The sequence below is a fragment of the Macrobrachium rosenbergii genome, chromosome 4 (genome assembly GCF_040412425.1).
Source record: "Macrobrachium rosenbergii isolate ZJJX-2024 chromosome 4, ASM4041242v1, whole genome shotgun sequence".
Taxonomy (NCBI): domain Eukaryota; kingdom Metazoa; phylum Arthropoda; class Malacostraca; order Decapoda; family Palaemonidae; genus Macrobrachium; species Macrobrachium rosenbergii.
Window position 1 is genome coordinate 83,163,318 of NC_089744.1, and position 26,922 is coordinate 83,190,239.

Here is a 26,922-nt window from a genome sequence, read left to right on the forward strand (position 1 = left end):
CTCATGAATCAGAAATTTCGTATCTCTTTCCAATACTCATGAATCAGGAGCTAAGTGTTTCTTTCCAATACTCATGAATCAGTAATTTCGTGTTTCTTTCCAATTCTCATGAATCAGAATCTTCGTGTTCCTTTCCAATGCTCATGAATCAGAAACTTCGTGTTCATTTCCAAAACTCATGAATCAGAAACTACGTGTTCCTTTCCAATACTCATGAATCAGAAACTTCGTGTTCCTTTACAATACCCATGAATCAGAAACTATGTGTTCCTTTCAAATACTCATGAATCAGAAACTTTGTGTTCATTTCCAATACTCGTGAATCAGAAACTACGTGTTCCTTTCCAATACTCATGAATCAGAAACTTCGTGTTCCTTTCCAATACTCATGAATCAGAAACTTTGTGTTCATTTCCAATACTCATGAATCAGAAACTACGTGTTCCTTTCCAATACTCATGAATCAGAAACTACGTGTTCCTTTCCAATACTCATGAATCAGAATCTTCGTGTTTCCTTCCAGTACTCATGAACCAGAAAGGGCAAAACAATTTTCGCTAATCTTTCACTGAGAACAACTCATTAGCTGAGGACAACATCTATTGCTTATCAAGTTTGATCAAATACTGTCAGTAAAAACGATAAAAGCCAAATGTAGAGGTAAGAAGAATCATACGCTGATACTGAAACGAAGAACCGACCAAAGAATTGACTGCTTTTGGTGAATTACCAGTTCGAAAGGTCAAAAAATGAACTTGATGAAGTGAGATGAAAAATGGGAACTAGGACAAAGAATATTGAAAAATATAATATGAAAAATTCTAAAATATGAATTCAGAAGAGGTGATTCTAGTTACTTAGTTGATATATATATATATATATATATATATATATATATATATATATATATATATATATATATATATATATATATATAAATGTAGTGGAAGACAAACAGATGGACAAGCAAAAATCTGTCACATATACAGAGGAATATATATCAGTTACTGGTGAGACTGAAATCAACACTACAAAAACAGAAGCATCCGATCTCAAGAGGAACATTTCATCAGTGAAAGCGAAAGACCATATGTCTCAGACGAGGTTAATAGCCACAAACAGACAAAAAGCATCTATTTTATTAGTCTGATACTTGAAAAAGTAATTTACATCAAAATGTATTTCTACCGATGCCATGTCATGAGTAAGAGACCTTATAAAAAATAGACCTTGAAGGAAGTGCTCTGTTTAGTACCGCATTCATTATGGAATCAGATTTTGCCAACAGTAATTTTCGGTACCACGTAAAGAGGTTGTTTAAAATTCTCACTCACAGAGAGAGAGAGAGAGAGAGAGAGAGAGAGAGAGAGAGAGAGAGAGAGAGAGAGAATTTATCATTTCGTGTGCAGTAGAATTTATACTGAACTGTTGTTAACTTGAATACGCTGCCTTCTTTGTCGAAAGAGAGAGAGAGAGAGAGAGAGAGAGAGAGAGAGAGAGAGAGAGAGAGAGAGAGAGAGAGAGAGAAATTTTCAACAACCTTTCACGACTTGAAAACCCACATACAGGCATCACTAATTCAGCCAGAAAAATTAGTTGGTTAAAAAAATGTGATATCTACAACACTGGAATTTCTAGACTCTACCAAACATCAGCGCAAAGGCCAGAAATTTTCCAGTCAAAGCATAAGTCATCAGAAGCGCCACAGACAGTGCTACAGAACGGATCACAAATACTGAAACAAGGCTGTTTGTTCTCTGTCAGGATTCTTCCACACTCATCCTCTGGGGTTCCATTCGTTTACAAAACTGCAATCTAAATCTTCTATTGTCTAGTTCTTATGAAAAAAAAAAAAGACATCCTGCTCTACCAGCTGATAATGAAACAAGTCAGTCACGCTAATAAATCTTATTCAGTCTATTCTCATATCCCTATAGTTTAGCATTTGGTGTTCGTGTCTGAAGTCTGAAGTGATATATATTTCACAAGACCTTTTTAAGAGATATATGATAATATCTATCATGAATCTAACTTGGCATTTAAAACGGCTATTCTTATTTAAGATAAAATGTTTTCTGTCATGCTCTCCTCCATATTCTGTTTGTTCGTCATCTTCACACTAGTCTCTTCCAAGTCTATTGTGCTATGATGCTATCAACATTCTTACTAGTCACATAACGGACTGTTTCTGGAGGAAATTGTCCCGTTGGTTAAGGAAACTATGACTGTCTTAACTGTGCAGACTCTTTCTCTCTGGCGGCAGCTAAAGGCCGCACACACACGTCCTACGTCTCCCTTTCAGTGTCGTCCATCAAGGCCACGCCCACAAACACTATTTAAAGAATCACCAGAGACTCACCCTGGCAGCTTGGAGGGCGACGAAGGCTTGTCCTTCTGTCCTTCTTCGGACTCCTCCTCCTCCTCCTTCCCGAGATGAACCCTACCGTCATCATCATCATCATCATCATGATCATCATCATCACCAACAACAACAACAACAACAACAAACATCATCATCTAAAGTAAAGATAGGCATCATCTTTCTCTTGTCTCACACATGCCTTCTCAGCAGCGCGAGGCCGAGCGCAACCCAATGACAACAACAGGCACTTCAATTACATTTGAGGCCTCACTCGTGAAGTGGCTCTAACTAAAATAGCTCCTCTAGCTCCTCACCCTCTTAGTACCAAACCTCCTCTGTACAATAATGCCAGGAAGTGAAATTTAGATCTTTCCCCTCTGATCATAAATAACAGAAATGCAATGTAGCCAGACTGTGGTGAAGGGACAGACGCTTGACTAGAGCCAACATTTTGCATATGAAAAGCACATTATTTTGTACGTTTAATGAGATACCTAGGGGCGATGGAAGGGAAAAATATTCTCATATGCACTCTAAAATTATTGTGAACAAAGTTATTTCAAAAGGAGTCGTCCAACATAACCTAAAGGAGATATAGATCATCAGCGACTGTTGCAACTATAATTTAAAGTGATATATATGTAATCATAAGAAAAATTTACCATACTTTGCAGATGGCGTACTCTACATTGGTAATCTATTTACAAACAAGTATAGCAAACTTTACACAGACACAAACACACACACACACACACACATATATATTACACATATATATATATATATATATATATATATATATATATATATATATATGTACATATACAACATACATACATATATATATATATATATATATATATATATATAATATTAATATATATACATACATACATACATACATACATACATATATATAATACATACTGCAATGCCTAAATCAAGATGCATCTATTCATACCTAATAATATGCAGTCCTACACCTATACATGTAATCAATCATAGATACAATATTCTATACGTATATATAAGAAAACACGCTGCAATTGTAATGCTAATGCAGTTGTAATGCACGCACATATGAAAGCCCACTGAACGGCACAGTAAAGTCGTTCAATAAAAGTGTAATTTCTCCAGTTTATTTACACTTACACACACACACACACACACACACAAACAACGAATTGACATTAAGGTTTCAAAAGAAATGACTTGCATAACGCTTCTTAGTTAATGTAATGATGCAGGTTTAGTGGGGCTCACGTTGGAACCACGGTGTGAAGACCGCAACTGCAGACTCGGAATTTGATCCAGCTCGTTTCCTAAACGCTAACAACCAAAGTGACTGTTTGGTAAGTCTCACACACCATGAGTGGACATTCATCTGAGACCACACAAGTATTCATATGCAATGCCCCCAGTTGCAAAGATATTAAAGACAAAATTCATATAATTTTAGACTAAATTTGTATCTTGAATAGCATTATAAATGTCATATATATACATTGAATATCTTGATAAAGTGATCACTTAAATGCATTCACCTTGGTCACACCAACACTTATTATTAAGACAGGTTTTTAGAATATAATAATAATAGTCCTACGAACTAGTTTTCCGAAGTTCAGAAAAACTGAAGAGCAGCTGTACATGGAGAGGAGTGTCATGGAAATGAAAGATTCTCTTTATTCCTTCCAGCAATGCGTAACAATGGTTTTGACAAACTGATAAGTAAAAGTAGATGACGAGACCTACACTTTGATGAATGTTATTTTTTAAACATTCCTCTTGCAAACGACGAAGAAGCAGAGGTCAAATAAGAATGGAAAAAACAGTTCCTAGAGCTGAAAGAATATTGAATTCTTCGTAACGTACAGAGACTTACAAACTAGTGGAAAAATTAATGATATCATTTCTTACATTTATTCCTTTTCAAAGAAATTTATAAATACCAATCGTCTGGTCCTAACAATTTCACATAAATATCCATAAAAATGTATTAAGCAGCAAAGCATACATGCATATATACATATATAAATGTATATATATATATATATATATATATATATATATATATATATATATATATATATATATATATATATATATATATATATATATATATATATATATATTATTCACCTCTCAGCCATTATATTGGGATGTGGTTGTTGGCGTTAGACGTTTGTCGGCATTGATCTAACAAATCGGAACGTCTCGGGCAGAGGGCTAGTTAAACCGAGGAAACTTTTGCTGACATAATTATACAGTGCATTACGTAAAGTACCTGCAAAGATTCATTGCGGTGGCTTACATTCAAGGAGGAAAATGAAACTGAGGTTGGCAACTTCATCCTAAATACTAGCTGAGAATCGACAGGCTGACACTTTTTCCAAACACACTCACACGCATATATATATATATATATATATATATATATATATATATATATATATATATATATATATATATATATATATATATATATATATATATATATATATGCATAAATACATACATTTATATAAAAATATGTATATATATACATACATACATACATACATATATATATATATATATATATATATATATATATATATATATATATATATATATATATATATACATATATATATATATATATATATATATATATATATATATATATATTTATATATAAATATAAGAAAGATCTTATGCTTTGTAAAACCAGAGAAAACACTGACTGGCTGGCGGCAACAACAACAGCAACCACTAGTTTACCGTACTAAATCTACCTATTCTATAAACGACAATGTTTGTTACTTAAACTGCTACGTAACTAAGCAAAACCAATAGGTATACATTTATATACACACAAAATGTGTATATATACATATATGTAAATATTTATACATTCATATATATGTATATATGTACAAGTACGCAAATATGAGCATCACTGTCCTAAAGAATAGAACTCAAATAGGAATTTCTTATCAATCTCTCAGGAAGAGACTCTCACTTTTACCTGAAAAACAAATGAAACTCACATTCTACTCAAAACTCTTACATATACAATTAAATACATTATAAACCGAACAGGCAACTTACAAAGTAAAACGAAGTAACAATAAGTTACAAGCTTATACTAAATAACCATCTGTAAGGAAATGTTTTACCTTTGCCACATAGTAGGTGGAAATACAGGCAAAGTTACCTGAGTCTTTTTAAGTGTAAAGACAGTTTAATGTGTGTACATTCTGTGTTCAACAAATATGTATATGTACTGATACATACATGCATTTATATATATATATAATATATATATAATATATATATATATATATGAGAGAGAGAGAGAGAGAGAGAGAGAGAGAGAGAGAGAGAGAGAGAGAGAGAGAGAGAGAGAGAGAGAGAGGGAGAGAGTTAATGAAATGATAAAAGAAATTCTACGTTTACAGGATACTAGTTTCTTAATGAGGGTTGACTAAATGTGGATAATGAAATGATAAAAGAAATAAGGGAATTAAGATTTTAAAGAGAGGATGAGTAAGACTGGTGGGTAAGAAGGATTCCAATAAAAAGCATCGCTTAAGGAACAGAGCTGATAGAAAAGGAAGGGAAAATAAAAAAAATCAATGATAAAAAAAATAAACTTAAATAGCTGCCCTGGTAGAAACAAGCGTTGTAAAAGCTTACAAGAGATATAGAAAAAAATAGACTAGCGAATCCAGCAATAACTTTCACAGTGGAAGCAGAACCGGGCGTCAGTAAGGGAAAGCAACACTGGGTCTGGTCAGTATTTGGATGGGTGACGATCAGTGAATTCTGGACGACTGGCATGAAAGCTTTGAGACCGTCAATAAAACTTATGAAAGACATAACGTTCTGGTGGGACCAGCAATGGTTCTCCTCGAGTCCACAAAAGGCCACCAACGTAAGTGAGTGACAAATCTACATGCATTGACTTCTTCTTTTAACGTGCCTTTTTTCCCATTTGTATGGGGTTATCATATTTGTAAACACAGTACGAGGGTAGTAATGTTAATGAGTTTCCAAACTCCGCCTCCATGACACCTGTCAGCCTTCTTTTGAAGGACTTTGATTTGGCTTTGGGGTAGACTTTGTAGTCTCGATCGGCTGCCCTGCCTGTCATCGCTTAGACCCCGTGGTAGCGTATGTACACTCCACATGTGTGTGTACATATATATATATATATATATATATATATATATATATATATATATATATATATATATATATATATATATATATATATATTTATATATGTATATATATAAAAAGGACCTCATTCAAACTGGATGGTATCTAATGGAGAATTTATTCAGAAAAAGTTACAAGTTTTCTTGGACAAACAGTCCACATTATCAAGTATCCGTTTGAATGAGGTCCTTTTAGCAATTCCATTAATGCACAGAACAGTTGTGTATGTGATAAAGTTAATATATATATAAATATAGACTATGACTTTCGTCTGAATTCCCGTCGTTCTTATGCATAATTATGTTTGAGAGAACACATGCTGGGGTAGAATCATGCCAACTACAAGAGCTGATGCTGAAAGGTAATTAGGTCTCCTATTAAAGCCGGTGGCGGAATCACTGGCTGATGTTTACAGACTATACTGCAATCAGTAAACAGGACCGAAACTACGTAAAGGGCAGTATGTTGGAAAAGGTGAAAGTGAAAAGAATCCAGATTTGTTGAAAAAATGTTCAAAAGATCATAAGGTAATCTTAGTCAGATCTTAGAAGATAAGAAATGCCACGTGGCTACCTGAAAGTATTAGTCCAAAGGCAATACAATGCTCATAGAATTAGTTACAAGCAGAACGAGAAGGAATAGAAGAATTGTCTATGAAGTGAAAATAATAATATAGAAGGAAATGGTGAAGAAATGTCTGATGTCATAAATGACCCAAAGAATTAAGATTTGCTTTCGCATACTATTACAAAGCAATATAAAAGAAATGCCGAAAAAGACGATTGCCTTTAGGAGACTGCTCATCAAAAATGAAATCTGACAGAACTAAAAAGTCTACGATATTTTTGCCTGCTTTCAGGAATTTGATTAGTAATTTTATATACAGCCATCTCGGAGAAACTAGTCGATGAACATGAATTACTGCTTAAATCAAAAGTTTACAGTTAAGTTTTCTGAAATAGATAAAATAATATAAAAAAAGAAGAAGAGAAGGTGGCAAAAGTAGAGTCATTAAATAATGAGGCCAAACGTATCTCAGAGGAGCCAGAAAACGAAGCGACAGGAACCGGGCCCGAACAGTAAGAAACCATTTGCAGTTGTCAAAACAGGAGAAAAATGATAAAGTTTCGCAAAAAAAAAAAAAAGTGTCACGGCCAGGTTCACATAATGAAAATATCGGGAAATTGTGTCCCAATTAGAACCAGACACCAAGTACAGAGAAACGAAGGCGACAGGTCAGTGACAGAATTGCGAGACATAGAAATCTCAGTGGGTGTTTCAGAAGTAAAATCAAAACCCTGAGGGACTGGGAAAGGGTTTCAGATGCAGAAGCAGAGCCATGAAGCGTTGTTAGAGAAAGCAAAAACAGTCAGGTAGGAGAAGAATGGGTCGAATGGAGAGCCAGAGCTAACAAGGCCTGTGAAAGCAGTGAGAAGCACAGTTAACAACAATCACCAAGCGCCCGAGCCACGCAAGAATGTGAGAAGGTGTCTGAAGTAGAGTCAGCACCATCATAAACTGAAAAATGAAGGCAACAGTGGAAGGAGAGAATTGTGAAATATTCGGGCAAGTTGTCAGGGGACACCACAATTAGAAAATAGTGGCACAAGAAAGAATCGGAAGCAGAGGCAAATGCGGAGGTGGATGGGGAAGGCTTCTCGCAACATGGGCAGAGCTGTGAAATATTGGGCAAACACTGAATGACTGCGAAATGGGAGGAAAAAAGGATACATATTCTTTAAGAAGATGATTGAAATGAAAACCAGATTGGTAAAAACATGAGAGGATAATAGTTAAACTGGAGAAAATCAGAAAAAGTAAAATGGGAGGTGTCAGAATATAACCGCATCCATAAGGAGTATTTAAGGAGGTTCACTTCTTATCGTCACAATTATCAAAATCATTTCAAAGCGAACACAGCTAGCGAACATTTTCATGACTTACAAAGCGGAGAACATAAAACGGAGATTTTCTACATTAGATTTTAATTATATATCAAAGCAAGAAACGAGGGGAACCTTTTCCTTCAAAATACGCTTAACATTCTGCAAGAAAACCGCAGATACTATAACTCAGTGAAATTTCCCATTTCGTGACTAAGAATTTAGATGATTAGACCAATCTGAGTCAAAACTTCATTATTTCCAGCACCGAAATGTGTTCAATACTATTTTTTAATGATGGCAAAATAATTGCTCATATCATTCATTTCTAACGAAGGGAAATGATACATTGACAAACATCCTTGATTTGGGAATGAAAGGTCAGTGTCACGAAAATAAGAGAAAAAGACTGAAAACGTCTTGAATTCAACTAACTGTGCTCAAATTTTCTTTTTGTCTCACTAAAACAATGAAACATCACTGTAATGAAATCCATAGAGTTGATGATTCACGCACTCTGTTCAGTAAATACACAAATATAAAAGATTTTTAATGTAAATTTTATTGAAATATTAAAAAATGATCCTGCTAATTTTCACAAAGTTACGATTCGACTTCTTAAGTCAAACAAGTGTAGATATTCTTACATAATTTCTACACTAACACAAAACACACGCGCACACAGACACACACACATATATATGTGTATATATATACACATATATAAAACATATGTATATATCTGTCTGTGTGTATGGTTGGTTGCCCCATACATGGTATGAACTATCGAACTCTTACAAAGGCATAAATATGCATAACAATGATGCAAGAAAAGTTACCTAAGAACCTCCTTTTGGGATAAGTCTAGGACGGTTATACTTGTCAAAACAGGAAATATGACATTTGAAATTTGAGAGTGAGGAAGGACAGAGAAATGAGAGAGGAAAAGTTAGGCTGCACACTCTGTCAGAGTAATCTTGAACAAAATTTCTGGAAAATGTGTCAGCCATGTTTTCGTGTGCTAATGAGGCTGAAAGTCAAGATGAGAGAGAGGCTGCGTTCTGATGGTCAGGAAAACAATAGAAATGACGAAAAAAAGAGAGAGAGAGAAGGAAAGGCACAAAAACAACCATATTATTAATGTTTGTAAAGATTTGTATATCTATGTACCTTTGATGTATGTAGTTACACAGTCATATCTGTAAACAACAACACACACACACAAAATACATACACACACATATACAGTATATGTATATATATTTGTGTGTGTGTGTGTATGCATTGATATGTATGTTTTTGTCGCTATAAAAGAAATACACTTAACTGGAAACATGCATTACAGTTCATTGCTGAGATAAATCAAGAACTCTCTCTAGTATAGAGAGAGAGAGAGAGAGAGAGAGAGAGAGAGAGAGAGAGAGAGAGAGAGAGAGAGAGAGAGAGAGAGAGATCCAAGATCTTTGCATATAAAATCTCAACTGGACCCAGTATTTACAAGCTCTGTAAACTGAATGAAACTTTTTCATAATGGTATGCATGTTAATGGTTATACGCTAAAAATTCAAAATACCTAATTACAACTTTCTTTATGTTGAAACTGATGCAGACTGAATGTTACCAATAACGTCGACATATTTTTTGTTTTTTTAACTGATTTAGTTCATTGTAACAGATGTCATTTATGGATATTATCTCTTGTGGATCGTCTAGCAAGAAACGGCTGGAACCAGTCGGCAATTTCCGTGAAAATTTAAGCTACTTTAATTAATAATGCATTCTCGTGAGGGTCCTGGCGAGGATTTTCTTTCAAGTAGTTTTGCAAACAGCTTTGCTGTTTGAATCGTTACTGCTACGCTAATGGGTTATTATCAGGATGAATACCATTCACCTATCTACAAGTATCATCACCTTGCATTCTCTTTATTTTCTCTCTCTCTCTCTCTCTCTCTCTCTCTCTCTCTCTCTCTCTCTCTCTCTCTCTTCCTGCACACAAATCCACACTCACAACCACACCTATGCACGCTAACACTCTCTCACATACACATACTCATATACACAAACATACACCACATATATACATATATTTATCAATATATATATGTGTGTGTATTTATATATATGTATGCATGTATATGAACAAAATACGCAAACACAGCCAATTACAATTAAATATGAATGTACAAGTACACAAAACTAGGATTCCCCAGCATAAGGTTGAAAAACGGTGGCCTTTCAATAATCAAAATAAATAATGGGAAAAAAGGCATTATCTGGGTCTCCTTTGAACCTTTCAGCTTATCCGGTTTCCATGGGTTTTACTCACACCCTTTTCTGAATGTGTAGCTCTGACTTCGTAGCCCTGACCCAGGCCTGCTTTGAACCTTACAGCGTGTCCAGTTTTAAGGCCTAATGTGAACCTACTTTGAGCTGCTTATCTAGTGGATTAGTTCTTAGCCTTGCAACTTATCCAGCTCTCTTCTATAAAGTTTGTCCTGGTTTCATGGCGCTTATGTAGAACTGCTTTGAGCCTATCAGTTCATTCAACTTTCATGGGCCTTACATGGCCTACTCTGAGCCTTGAACTTGACCCATCTTTCAAGGACCTTTCTAAGGCTTGCTTTTAGCCTTGTAGTTTACCTAGTTGTCATGGAACTTACGCAGGCAGCTTTCATGGAACACCTTTAGACAAACCGCTGTTCAGCCTCTCTCACCACTGGCTTTTACGTAGGTATGCAGAAAGACGGTACTTTAATCCGAGATTCTGGACGGTACATAACGTCCCTTCGTCAGGAATTGCCGTCTCAACCCATCTTTATATTAATGTCTTCTAGAGCAGAATGGTTACACTATTAAGTTATAATTTAATGTATGAGTCTGACTGCTTTACTAAAATATTATGTTGAAAAGAGGCCTCTTGTGTGCTGATACTGTGAATTCACACGCACTGACACACACACACGCACACATAATAATAAAACATGTGGGTTGGATAAATACACTCATGCCCAACACATAGAAGCTCACACACACACACAAACCTACTGTACATATACCGTGTATATATATATATATATATATATATATATATATATATATATATATATATATATATATATATATATATATATATATATATATAATATATATATATATCTCCTATATATATATATGAAAATGGATGCATGTATGTATGCATGAGTGTGTGTATGTTCTGGCATAACTCTGAAACGCATTGAGCAATTTCAACCAAACTTAGTATACATATGACTTACTATCTGGAAAAGAATAATCTGGGGGTAAGACATCACTAGCACCAAAGGGCACCAAAGGGAGTGGTGGTGGGAGGGGCTTCCCTGAAACAGGGCTCGTTTTGCCCGTAGACTTGGTAACTAAATGAACTCTATGCATTTATTATACCTCATTTTGGTATACATATGGGGCTGGGGTGGGAAGGGCGTGACATGTAAAAATAACCAAAAACTAGAGATACAAGTGTCTAATCCATAGTTTTCGAAGTCGCTGAGATGAATAGTGACACTCCTGATGTCCTTTAAGTGCAAGTTCAGCCCCATAGGAATAGGGGGGTGAGATGGGGTGACATGTAAAATGTCAAAAATGTTGGGCATTGTAATTGAAGCAACTATCTTAACAGGAAAGAGAGAGAGAGAGAGAGAGAGAGAGAGAGAGAGAGAGAGAGAGAGAGAGAGAGAGAGAGAGAGAGAGAGAGAGAGAGAGAGAGTAGATAATATATATATATATATATATATATATATATATATATATATATATATATATATATATATATATAATAAAATATAAACTGAGCATTTGGCCACGAAGAAAGTGAACACGATGGAATGTGAAGTCTTTCGTGTTTATTTTGCTCGAAAATGCTTGTGTATACGTGTATATATATATATATATATATATATATATATATATATATATATATATATATATATATATATACACATACATACATACATACATACATACATACATACATATATATATATATATATATATATATATATATATATATATATATATATATATATATATATATATGCACGTCGAATACCATGGCAAGAGAAACAAAATTAGTAAGAATTTTATCATGTTGAATTACAACCAGAGTCGTCGATTTTTCAACAGTGCAAAACATAGACAAACTTATTGATTGTCATTTGATAGCCGTCCTGTTTATTGGATGACATTAATCAGCAGCGAGACTGAACACTGAAAATTCACAAAATTACTGAAAAGATAAAACAGGCAATGAATACATGTGTCAACCTTTGAAAGTTGATTCAAGTTTCCTTCTTTTCCATAGTAATGCCAAGATAGAGTATCTTTAAACATATTTTCTGGGACCTGAAAATGACTCGGCTTTTATGCACGACCGCCATCTCATCTACCTGGAATGGAAGTGTTATTTAGCTGTCATTCTTTAACCCTGACAACCTCTTCGTTCCTCCAGTCATCCAACACATCTCCCACTTTGACAACATCCAATTTTTTGCCTTTCATCCTGATATCCGTCCTCTTTGAGGTTAACCTTAGATTTCTCTGCCTACAATCGGTAGCAAACTCTCATCCAGGATTGTAATGTCTCCTGACTGCTTCATCTATAGACTAAAGTCACGAAAGTTTCAAACACGTTCTCTTCTTTCATGTTTTGAATTCAACATTTTACCCTACACCTTCCGTTGTAATCAATGAATGGCAATAGTTCTTCACGATACACCACTCAATTGCAACGCATAATTCTACAAATGAAGCTCTCCTTTTAATAAATGATAATGTCATCAGAAGATTCAAGACACCAGACAGAAGCTCTCAAGGAAAATATTCCATTGTAAAATCCTCTTTTGTTTCCTTACTGCAATATACACCCTCGTCAATGGCTTGTCTTCAAATACACATGAAATCACGTGTGGTTTTATATCTATCTATGCTCGTTTGCAAGAGAGTGATTACAGTATATTTGCACGCATGTTAACATACATGTAAGTAAACGATATATCTATAAAGTCAATATGCTATTCTGAGTCATATACTTTTCTTCTTATACCTTCAAAAACTATCATTTTGTATCATGACCACCAAAAGCCTTTTCGGCGATTACCAGCCCATGAAGATAATTCACTGGAAAGTAAGACGAACTTTACTGACATCTAAATGTAATTAGGGAAATAAAGTTCTTCTTGTGTCATTGTTATAAAACAAGTTACTCATCATCATGCACACCATTAAATTTTCTAGACAAGCAAGAAAAAAATCTCTTCTTATTTAAGAAATGACAAAGTATAGTCTCTCCCTGTTTTTCATATAGATTTATTGGATATATTTCTACTGACTGAAATTAAATATATAAAAGAGGAAGGTTTTCCTGAAATGATCACAGTTTGTAACAACATATTTAGCAAAGCCTTCCCCAGTGCGTCAAGACGACAACGTGAATGTTTGTAATCGTTATCAGAATAAATTATATGCTAATATAACTCTGTGCTTTTTCCCAAGTGCATGTCTGTGTAAACTGTCGCTGGGGTGTGCTTGCGTGCACATGAAATATGAATTTGCTTAACTTATACATGAGCTGCTTACCCTGGCCTTTTCCAGCTGCGCTAACGCCTGTCTCTCTGTCTCCCGTCTGAGATTTTCTCTTTCTTCGTCCAACGACAGATCAGATGACGGCTGAGAATAGTTCGAATCAGCCGAACCCTGAAAAAGAGAGAGGTCCATGAGCGCATTGCTTGAACGAAGGTAGTAGGTAAGAAGGGCTCGCAACTAGAACAGGACAAGGGGCCGAAATGGAGGGAAAGACAAGGTGCCACGGGAAACAGGAAAACATCAGCACATTAGATTAGACATGACAATTAAAATGTAAAGAACATTCCAGCAGAAGAGGGTTGGAAGAGGAAGGAAAAAGATAAATCGAGGAGACTGGCACTAAGAGATAAAATCTTAAGAAAAGGCAAGGGAGGGGGAAGGGAAATGAGGAGAAAAGACAGCGCCGAAAACGGTCCCAAGGATTTAGAAGGAAAAAGAGTAAAAGAATAAATCAGGGAGGTGTACAAAATCGAAGAGAAGGTAAAAGGCGAGGCATCAAGAATGTTCAATAGCTGGAGATGATTTACATCAGAAAGTGCGCGTCACTGAGAAACAGAAAACAAAAGAGGCTAAACAGAGGGAAAGCGGGAATAAATCATTATAGGCACGAAAATGAAGAACAATTTTATCAGAAAGGAAAGAGAACAAAAATAATGGGAAATATTTCGGGAGGGAATGGAAGAGCACTGTTATATTATTAAACATACAGTAATAATTCGACATAAACTCGAAATAAGGGGTTTCCACTGCTTACCTTTTTGCTCCTCTCTCAGCCTATAATCCAAAATTCAAGTAAAAGAAAAAAATGAATAAATGGACAAAACATACACAACTCCCTTGCCCGAACAGAGGGGAAAAAAAAAGTGGAAAATAACAGGCAACGGTGGGCAGTAGGAAACATGCCTCGCCCATATGGCGGGATAGGGTGGAGAATGTGAGAATAGGAACAAGACGGCAACTCGGCGAGTCCCTTCGGTATGGTGTTTAAGATCAGGACAGGGCCCCGAGTTCGCCCTTTGTGTGGGATTCGTAAGATTCTTGAGACTCTGAACCTATATTTTCTTTCTGAAGAGAAGACCGATGGGGCGGAGAGCATAAAATGCCCTTGTTTCGCTCACTCGGATTTTTTAGGTGGAAATGTTAGGGTGCTCCGATTAAACAGACTCTTTGCAAGATTTTCTCCGTCCAATTATAAAATTCCAGTTATAAAAGGCATCCGCACCCTTCTTCAAAATGAGGCCATTTCTTTTCGTCTCAACTTTCTAGTGCGTTATACTTCTGTAAGCAACGAAACGCATTTAGTAAATATGGACAATAAACAAGGGATCCAAAGAGCAATTCTTGTTTGCCTGACAGCGGGGCGCCATGGACAACAAAAGCTCTCGGGCGCCGACATCCTTCGAGAGTCTTTTGTTTCGAAAAACTCGAGTATAACAGATTGGGACAAATATTGTAATTCAACTACTCTCACATAGTTATACAGTATGAATATGAAAGAAAGTGCCAGGGTAGTGACATTATTCTATTTAACATCTTGTGGCAATCTTCATGAGGTGAAAAAAAATGCACATGCACTGACGAACAGACAGACAGACAGACACACACACACACACACATCTCTGACTCTCTAGTGACAACCCTCGCGCCAAGACCTTTCCCTGCGTTTCCGGCGCGTTAGTCCTTCCTACTGCACACGCAATGAACGCTAGAAACTACAGCTTACTGCTCCCTAAAGAAACACTGAGAGTGGAAGTTACAACCTACAATGACGTCCCATCATCCATCCAAATGTCGTGAACGCTAGAAAATGTTCTCCGTATAATGAACGAAAGGGCAACCTCATTGCATTACTCTCGCTTTATTCTTCTTGTGAACGTGAACAAGTAGACAGGAAGATTCTTTAGAACCTCATTTAACTGAAAAGAATGACAGTGCCATTCATTTAGGACTGACTGCCTCTTAAAATAAGGGACATGTTTACCCACTACGTTTTGTATAAATGTATGCATACAAGTGAATATAAAACAGAACTATCGATGCAGACAGGAAGATCATTAAGCTACGTTAAGGAATGTACTGTATATACTGGTAAGTTTGTGTTTAACCAGTTGAGTAGAAACCTAGTTCTCCTGTGTCACTTGCTATTATTCTTTATCGTACCACTGTATTTGAAGCATCTCTTTGCAAAATCCTTATTACCCACTCACTTTCGAATCAGATATGTCTGAGAGGCATCAGACAACGAAACAACCAGCAAGCAATAAACACAGAGAGAGAGAGAGAGAGAGAGAGAGAGAGAGAGAGAGAGAGAGAGAGAGAGAGAGAGAGAGAGTCTGTTCATTAAGCAGCCGTGCAAGAAAGGCGGAATTGTTAACCGAATACCGTTTCAAGATGGACCGAATTTTATTGAATTCTAATAACTGTTTTCTATTTTACTTTCTTGTTGAGGAAGGGGTTGATGCAACCACGCAATTGGAGCGTTGGAAGTAAATACCAAAGCTCTATATGAGCAAATGTCGAATCTGTTCAAGACCAAAGTGAAAATTATTGGACCGATGCAAAATTTCGGACAGAAGAACAATATTCTGGACGCTGCTCGGTTCTCCGGACATTTAGCTGGCACATCATGGTCCTATGACCCTCGCCAATTTCAGAGCCGTTATTTGAAAGAGTATGAAATTTAATCATGGTGGAATTTAAGAAATGGAAAGATTAAGATGAACAACGACTGAAACTATACACCTAGCCAGGAATATAATTTCGAACTTAGCCATAGGGCTTGCATAAACCACGCAAACATATACCTAATTATTCAGTTTAATTCACAGGCTATTTTATTTTTCTATTTTGTCATTAGTAGGTTACACGTCCTAACTTGGAACTGATGGAGAATGAGGGAAGTTTGTCACTACGGATGTGAACTATGTGGTGGTGGGGGTGGGGATGGGGGTGTCATCTTCGCTTCCTAGCTCTTTCGGAGTCAGCACTTGCAGAAAAAGAACTCGTGATCTTCAGCACTGATTTTAAGAGAAAGGAAAGAATGTATGGGAGATCATATAGGGATTGAGAGGTGATTTAGAGGTGATTTTCAGGTAATCGCATGATTATCAAGCCCTGTACAGGAGATTCATTCAGTTTTAGTTAAACTATTCACTCGGTTTCTCAAGCCTATTATTTTTATCTATTTGGCGTTTACAACTTTACTGATTTCTTATCTAGAATACAAGGTTTAGATGCAAACACACAAGAGCTAGAATGCTCGACTTCGTTGAATAAAGTCAAGGGATTCGAATATGGTGATTGACTTTCCTATTATTATTTATCGCTGTTATAAATAAGTCAGGCCTTACGAACAATACCTAACTTTCGTGCAGCATTTGCTGAAACTTTTCGTTAGATGTGAGTCAAAAGTTCCACCTAGAATAGTTAAAGCTTCAGACTCAGTCAGCAGAGTCCCATGCACCTAAAGGGGAGGATGGGGTGGAAAATCTACGAGATCTGCTAATCAGCAGTGTTTTCGTTTTACTGGAGTTCAGCCTCATACCCCACCGACTACACCATTCACTGATCCGTTGCCTTGCCTAGGAAAAAAGAAAAGAAAAAAACAGAAAGCTCGGGGACCATGAACTTTCGAAAAGACTGACTTTGTAGTTAACAATTCACGAAAAATTCGAGAGAGTACTAAATCTTGAAGCAGTTTAAAATTTACAAGAAATAGCCTGGAACTAATGCAGTATTTCTCACGAACAATATTCAAGAATAGTAAGTCCTGTATAGTCTAGGCAACACTCTGAACCTAACAGAAGTAAACGAAGCTATATTAGGGGAAACAGTCAAAGGGAACGAAAAGAAGCGAAGGCGCCTGTATGAATTTGACAAAAAGAAATATCGTGATCTGAAGATGACTGGAAACCTTTTAATCCAACTCTCAGTAAGAAATAAGATAAATGTCACTATACATTTCTCAGCCCACGACAAGCATAGATGACAACCGACGAACTTAGAAAACTCACAGTTGAAACTGAGCTGTAAGGAATAAGAGTAGTCGAAATAAAAAGAACTCTCATGATTATCATTATGGTATGTTTCCCCAACCTCGGTTCAAGTACATCACCGATAGTGTTAGCCAAATTAAATCAAACCAGTATGTAAACAATAAGAACGATACCGAATATCTAACGAGCGCAAGAAGTCACAAAACTATGGGATTCGTTTTCTCGTCTCTTTCGCTCATCGACGGTCTAGCATTAGGCTGTCGTTATCATTGACCGCTGAAATGTGCGTCAGAAACCGCTACCCCTACACTTTTTACATCACAATAAATAATACAGTGTTATTTGTTCCCGAATCCCTCCAGATCTGTATTCCCCGATGGTTAAAAAAGAAAAAAAAATAAAAAAGAAAAAAAACGAATCTAGCGATTACAAAAATGAGATGACAATACTGCCTACAAGAAGACTTCCCAGCTGCCACACCGCCTCAGGCACTTCTGGACTCACCACTCAACTAACTGGCCCGTGGTTGCATTTCTATTTTAATTTGATGAGAAAAAAAAATGTTGTATGTGAGAAGCGCCTTCCAAGTACCTAGTTGCTCTGGTATTTGAATCACCTTACTATTAATACAATTGAGGGGAATATTTGCTAATTACATATACTGTACTGTACTTACTCTAGAAAAAATATTTTTTGGCTGCGAGCACAGGGAAAGAGCTATTAGTTATAGTGTTTTATTTTCAATCTTCTTGCGCGACCACAAACCGATTTTAATTTCTCTAATACAAAAGGAGGATTTAAAGTGAACCAGTACGTGCAATTCCACTCATTGTTGTTTGAAGTCAGTAATTAAAGAGAATTTATTTCATAGACCTAGTTGCATGCGCTATTGTTTGTAGGCCTCATACACTAAATGGCTTTACATAATGAAACCTAGTGAACCAATAAAGATCTTATTTGTGCCGTAAGTTGCCTCTATTGATATAAGTAATGAAAAGAAAAATACAATGAAATTGATTTACATACGAGCTTGTTGGTGAGCGCTATGCGCCCTGGAACCCGGCGCTGCTGTCTCCCCCCCTACCCTCCCAATCCCCTATCTATGACAGGTTTGCAGGGGGAGGGTGGATGTCTCCCCTACCCTCTTGTTCCCCTACCTACCCCGCCCCAACCCGGGGCGGACAAACTGGTTTGCAGGGGGTGGGTGGCTGTCACCCAGGGAAGAAAGAAAAGAACCGGATTTTATTATTACAGATAGATACTCGGGTGACACATTGTGACAGACGAAGATTGTTACCCGAAGAGGCAGTTAGAGCTGCGATAACTGAACAATTGATTGCTCACCCACTGAACGGCTAAAAACATGTATTCAGAAATATTCGCCTGTTTTTATGGGAATGAATTTTACGTCAGATAATATAATTAATGTTGTCTGTAAGTATCTCATTCAGTTAAGGTGAAAAGAGAAAATATCCCTGATGCTCGATAAACTCTGGGTGTCCAGAAATGTTTCCAGAGAGGATTCCACACGTGACAAAAGACATATATTTCAAAATAATGACTCATTGTTAAGAAAGCTTTTAGAGAGAATAAAGCCTCTTATGCAGTAAAACAATGAAAACGAATAAAAAGTCTCGGTGAATTAAGAATGATACTGTTAAGAATTCCACCTTCTTATTTTTGAGACTCACTAACAAGTTCTGTGTCAGAATACTACTGTACAGATCAAGAGGAATGCTTACAGCAAACGGCCAACAGAGGCCACAGAAAACCCCGACAGTGAAAAAGGGCAGATGTAGTTAACTACAATATAGACAGAAATATAATAAGGGAAGTATGAAACTTGTATTTGCACAACTCCCAAAACACACACACACACACCTTTATATATATTATATATATATATTATATATATATATATATATATATATATATATATATATATATATATATATATATAATTTGATATACAGCCCAACAATTTAAACTGAAGAGAAAAGAATACAAATACATGAATAAAAGTACAGTCATAAACTAACAGATGGGTACTTGGTAATTCTTCGAACATTAGGTACCACAACAGGACAAGCACACTGCAACGAAATACGAAACAGAAAACTCCTACCAATTAAAACCTAAACTCCAACAGACGTCATCAAAGAGAGAAAGAGAGAGAGAGAGAGAAGGAGAGCTGTTAAAGCGAACAGCTGAAAGAGCAAGAGATAGGGTGTGGGAGGGTGAAGAGGCCACAGCATGATGTGGCGTCCCGTTCCTATATTGATTCAGAGGTGGAAGGAAACAGGTGTCTCTCTCTCTCTCTCTCCCTCTCTCTCTCTCTCTCTCTCTCTCTCTCTCTCTCTCTCTCTCTCTCTCTCTCTCTCTATATATATATATATATATATATATATATATATATATATATATATATATATATGATTTCTAAATTTATATAGATCAAAATTGCATGTAAAAGTAAGACTATAAAAGAGCCGCATTGCTATGTGGACATGAATCATGGTATGGCAATGAATGTTGTCGATTTGAGAATAAAGCATTAAGAAGAATATAAGTAGTCAGAAGGCAGGATGGAGACAGAAATGATACAATGAGGGAAATTATAGAAGTTCAATATACGGATGAGAAAATAATGAAGAGGGAGAAAGAGATAGTAGGCCTACGTGGGCGCCAAAATAGTTGGAAGACACAGGCCTACTTGGATGACAACTACGAGAAGGGAGGCTGGAGATGAGCGGAGATACGTGGAAGATAATGCACACGAGAGACATGAGTGGCAAAATTTCATAGAGGCCCTTTGCCCCACGCGGCGAAGGGTGCATGATCATTATATATATATATATATATATATATATATATATATATATATATATATATATATATATATATATATATATATATATATATATATATCCCCTTTCTCTCTTTATTTGTCCGTATCTATCTCACTCACCTTCATTTATCGCTTAGCCCCCTCGCCCCCCTTCTCTCTCTCTCTCTCTCCCCGTTTTTACCAAGAGATATTCACCAGCGATTACAGAACAAGGACCCATAAGATCCTAGTGTTGCAATACATTTCACCTATTGTTAAAAGAGCTCAACCCAGATTTAATCTCAAAACATTGCCCACTAGTCTTGCCTCTAGAGCCCTGAGCATTTCGGAGTGTGGACGCTCACGCCTGACTCTCGCGTTATCTCCCGAGATCTCGCATCACCTGAAATGACTTGGAGATATCGTTCACGCACAAAGTCTTTGTTCTTTAAAATCGGGCTCTTTGCTTTGAAGACTTTCAGAATATCAGTCATGAGAGAGAGAGAGAGAGAGAGAGAGAGAGAGAGAGAGAGAGAGAGAAAAGTACCCTTCATACATTAGACGGATCTCTCAGTGTAATGCGTGAGCCTTGGTTGCGCCCATCATGCAAAGAAAGGTAGCCCACCAACGCAACTTGTCTCTCAAAAACATATTCAGTATCTCAACATTAGCTACACGTGAATGGAGGGAGCAAAGAAAAATCCAAACTAATTCTATTCCTGCTGACGTTGACAGATTTATACAATGCAGCCGACTGCTGCTACAGGGAAAAACGTAGCATCAATTTTTAGTTAATTTATGTTGTAAAATCCGAAGACGCCCCCGGAAAACCATCATTTTGTATTTCATTGTGGGGAGGGTTCCATGAAAGGACCGGTGGGCCCCCCGGACAATCCTCTTTGCAGGCGGCGTCCTTCCCGCCTTCTCCCTTTTCAGATGACAGAACGAATCAGTTCGAATACCTATTCACAGACTACACCGTCTGTGATTATGTAAAGTAATCTTCCCGAACAAAGGCTTCCAACAAAACACCACGGGAACCTGAAACAATGAACTAATCGTATGTGTCCTGGATTGTTGACGAATTTCAACTGATGTGATATTTTCGCCGTCACACATTCAGTTTCGTTTATAAACTGCAGCACCTGGAAATAGCGCTCTTAATGGAAGTATATGCAGGCTACAATGATTATGGAAAAACAATGAATTGTACTAAATAAGAATAAGGCACTACCCCCAAAATATGAAATAAAATCCACTTACTCTAGGTGATGACAGCGACAAGTAAAATTTTATTAGAGAATGCTGGACATAATATCAGTACTAGTAGTGGACTTAAATGAATGCACCATATGGTACTGAATAGACTGAGTGTGTCAAAGCTATATTTCCGCATTCCCGGGTTCAACAAGCGGAATCCCTTAGTGTTGAATTATTTTTAATGGCAAGGAAACTTAAACTATATCGGTTTACCGCTCTACAAGCCAAGATTAGTCACTACAAGAAAGGTAACTGGGCTTCCACGTCGTGTACTGTGCAGCTCTGGGTGAGGAATTGACTGAGGCGTAAAGTCAAGGGAGTCCTTTCGAACAAAACCAAAAGTGATGTCTAAGGAATAAGTTAAAAACAGCGATCTCAAGACGGAGCTGAAGTGGCCGAAGGCTGCAAGGTGGACTTTTCTCTCTCTCTCTCTCTCTCCATTATTTACCCACATCTCTCATTATCCACGGCTGCCGCACTTTGTCTGGTCGCATTGCGTCAAATGAAGCGTCGTTATTTTCTCACCAAGTGGCAGGCAGAGATGACGACCGCTTGGATTCCCCACTCACAAAATCACGAAGAAATGTCATTGTTCTATAGCTCTCCAGACTAACCAGCAGGCATTGCACGCATACTTAAAATACAATTTTGACATTACTCTTAAGCTTAAACACTTTTAATTGAGAATCATATGAGACTGTATCCTCTAAATTTCTTGCTGATCTTTGAAACTTCCATTACTCTCCACCGAACCATCTCAGTCCTTTGTAAATTCCGTAGATATTATGTCCATTTATTTTCCATATCTAAAAGAGTCACGAACTGTCTCCTGGAGGATGATTTTTGAAACTTCTATTTTCTTTATCATAAATGTTCAAATATTTTTCTTACAGTCTCAAAAACTGTTTTCAAAAACCTCTCTTAGAAGTCTATAAAAATTAAAAAGTCTTAAATCTTTCGTAAATCTATTTATCTTTCAGCCTGTACGAAACTCATCTTCCCTCACTTTTACTTTTCAGTAACGTCTTGCTATGTCTAATACAGTGACTTAGACTTAACCTTTAAGGAACACTGCAGTAAATGAAGATTTTGCTAAAAGAACAGGGTCAAAGTTTTGAACGGTCGACCTCTTTTGTTTCTGAGAAGTCCTACACATAAACTTGCGAATGGGCACTGACCCGCTCCTGCTTCTTCACCTCAATCTGATAAGTGCCAGCAGGCAGTCTCCGCATGTGCAAACACTTCCAAGAAAGCCGACCAAACTACCACCACTGTTAATTATCTTATTGCTCTTACTTCTGAAGAAAATTAACATCTTTGAAGCTATTTTAATTTTGAAATTAAAAACATGCATTTTTTATTTCAAAAGACCCGAAAAGTTTGTTGAAATATTTGAAGGAGTGATTCAATGTTGTCCTGTTATTGGTTTTATACGTAGTGCCATTGGTAAGAATCTCTGAACGAAGTTTATTTCGTCTATTTTGGCCTTCCTGATGCTTTCATTCTTTTCGACGCCTTAGACCTCTGATTTTCACATGGCGCCAGGTTTTCTCCCCTTGTGCTATATTCTTTTCAGTATCTTTCTATTCAGTAAATAACCTCGTCTTCAGTCGTCCCATTTCTGCCTGAAACATCCACGTTAACCTTTCTCAGTCATGACCTAGACTGTTTTCATGCTTCTAAGACAATGGTTCTTACAGATTTCAGTTTAAAATTTCGTCAAAAGTACGTCTATCCACAATTTTAGCCAAAAAAATATCATGAGGAACTTGGCTGAGCCTCTTTAGACGTGAATGTGACACTCTCCAGTTAGAAGTGAAAATTAGGGCGATATAAAGTCGAACATTGGGTAGCTAGGTGAGAAGAGATCAAAAGGGCATAGATGGACAACAAACTGTATCTGGGCCAAAGGAATGATCTAAAAAAACCTTCAGTAATGTCTACAGCAGCCCAAGAAAAGCACACTTCTAACACCATTTGAGGATTCGATTAAACGCCTGTTTGTTGGTTCAGTTCTTGAGTTTAGAGTAAACTCTGAATCGGTTTGTGAAGCACAGGGGCAGAATTGTCCCTTTGTCACTAAGCTGACTCATTATAAAGTACATCAAAGATATTGCATGAGTAAATAGTATGAGTATTCGCGATGTACGTTGCTGATGCTTAAGCGAAATTAATAAGCCTGGTAGGCAACAGCAGAAGCTTTCCCGAAATGTCGGTGGCCTTGTGCATCATTTTGTCGACAGCTCTGAGGGCGGGAGAGTGCTCAAGATAGTGCCACGCACAGAGTGACGCAATTCTTACAGAATATTTATGCATTTATTCAAAGGAAATACTAGAGATGCCTAAATACTTTAAAATGAGACACATAATCTTCAAATACAGATGATCGCGTTATTGAATGAGTGAGAAACGAGGTCTGCAATAAGCAGAAAAAGATACGTCTGTAGTGTTAAGAGAATGTTATACACTTTGATTTAAAAAAATTGTTTGCCAAAAATGTGTGGCCCATTAAGCTAGTAAAATAGGAACGAGAAAGAGTTTGCAAATGTGAGACAAATACTAACAAAATACGAAAGAAAGGTCTGAAAATGTATAAAAAAAAGTGTGAGATTTGAGGTTTGCAAAACACGAAAGAAACGTAAACTGAGAAGAACGGTGAACTAAGCAACCCAGGGCAAATGTATAGGAAGAAAAGTTTGCAAAACAAGAAAGGCCTGTCAAGGGCCAGGAAAAAAGGTGACTCTGGGAGACCAAAAGTTTGCAAAGTGGATCAGAAATAAAAACTTCGGTAAAGGTTGGAGGCGAAACATTTGCCGTGAGAGTAGAAATATATGCAAAATATACGAGAAATCTGGGTAAATATTTTGAACGTTTTGGAAAAATGCTCATAAACGGCTGATGTGCTGATGAGAAGACTATTATGGGAATGTACGTAAAACGACCAAATTGAGGCTTCAGTACTTGACAACGCTATAACAAAATTTTGCTATTTACAATATTCACCTAGTTTGGAAATTGGAAAATGAAAAAGATGCTCACAGAGAGAGAGAGAGAGAGAGAGAGAGAGAGAGAGAGAGAGAGAGAGAGAGAGAGAGAGAGTAAAGACAATTTACTAAGGTGTTTGCTGTCTCTACACAATGACTCAGAGTAATAAGACCTGGCATGTATTACGTGACCAGAATTCGTGCTTATCCGAGTTGCAGTTAAGAGAGAGAGAGAGAGAGAGAGAGAGAGAGAGAGAGAGAGAGAGAGAGAGAGAGAGAGAGAGAGAGAGAGAGAGTAATACAAAATAACCAGTTCTCGATAAAACTAACCCTGGCCTTAAATGATGCCTTGTTGGGTTTCTGTATGTTTTACAAAGAAAATAAAATCTGCTGAGATACGCAAAGAAAATACAGCACCGAACTATTGTGTCTGTTTCTCGTTTCTGTCGGCTCAAGTTAGATCCCCTACTGATTCGGACTATTATAGCATGCTACTAGATCCTGTGAGCTGATATTCAAACAGACTGGTAGAACACTTCGCCATCCCTCAGTACCACCGGAATGGAGACCGCTGAAGTACACACAACAAACAAACACACACACACAATATATATATATATATATATATATATATATATATATATATATATATATATATATATATATATATATATATATATACATATATACAGCATACAGTATATGTATCTATATATATTATATATATGTATATTTTATATATATATATCTATAAATATATATATATATATATATATATATATATATATATATATATATATATATATATATATATGTGTGTGTGTGTGTGTGTGTGTGTGTGTGTGTATGAGTATATGGATTTTATATGCACTTACACTCCTCGTCTTACTTTACACATTTGTGTATGTGTGTGTGTTGTGAGCGTGAGTGTGTGTTTAAGTAATCATATATCAAATATTTTCTAACGAAATAAAAATAATTTCACATTGAATGCTAAAGTAAAACAGTGGAGGAAGAAAATTCTCCTTCACTTTGATATGCAAAGCAACTGATGTGGAATTAATACTGAAGAACATGAAATCAGGTCAGCTTTTCCGCCGGACGCTATCATGAATAAATTATTGAGGGCATACTTCCAGTCTACTTCTTGATGTCCTGTATCCAATGACGATATAGAATTTTCAAATTGTAAATGAGGATCTTCTCGCGAAGCACAAATAACTGCGTTTCATAAAGAAACTTGTGCAAAGAATAGCACCCTCACGCTAACTGTAGAATGATGAACAAAATCAAACAACTAATGATCCAGCTGCAAATACAAATCATTTTTGGATATTGCTCTGATGCTGTGACACGGAGTTAACAAAAAATGCCTCTTAAAAGACATGATAAACAAAGTTGAAAGATTAAAACCCAAATCAAAGGTAAGTGTTAATTAAAATAGAAATATCTACTCGTTCATTAATGCCTTTCATGAGTAAAATGGTACCGAATTTGGATATAACAAGACCGAACTCAGTCATAATCCTACACGGTGTTCGCTCAGTAATGTGAAAAGTTTTATGAAGCTTAGATAAACCTTTCGTTTATCAAAGCGAATGCAAACGAACGAACGAAAGGAATTAAAACGAATGAGGTTCCTCTGACAGATTTAAAAGAAGAGACGCTGCTTTTTTCTTTATTATTATATATGTTGGCTACTTACTACTTTACTTCAGAGAGTAATACGAAAAGCATTCAAAATTCTACCATTAAATAATGAGAGAGAGAGAGAGAGAGAGAGAGAGAG

At 36.5% G+C, this 26,922-nt stretch overlaps 1 protein-coding gene across 1 annotated transcript in view; it reads right to left on the reverse strand.

Moving 5' to 3' along the window:
* LOC136836320 (voltage-dependent L-type calcium channel subunit beta-2-like) overlaps positions 1 to 26,922 on the reverse strand; it is a 343,842-nt gene that overhangs the window by 102,200 nt on the left and 214,720 nt on the right. Inside the window, exons 2-3 of the mRNA XM_067100451.1 lie at positions 14,062 to 14,178; positions 2,360 to 2,440 (exon numbers count right to left, since the gene is read on the reverse strand). Of these exons, the coding sequence (XP_066956552.1) occupies positions 2,360 to 2,440; positions 14,062 to 14,178 (198 nt within the window). The remainder of the gene's footprint in view (positions 1 to 2,359; positions 2,441 to 14,061; positions 14,179 to 26,922) is intronic.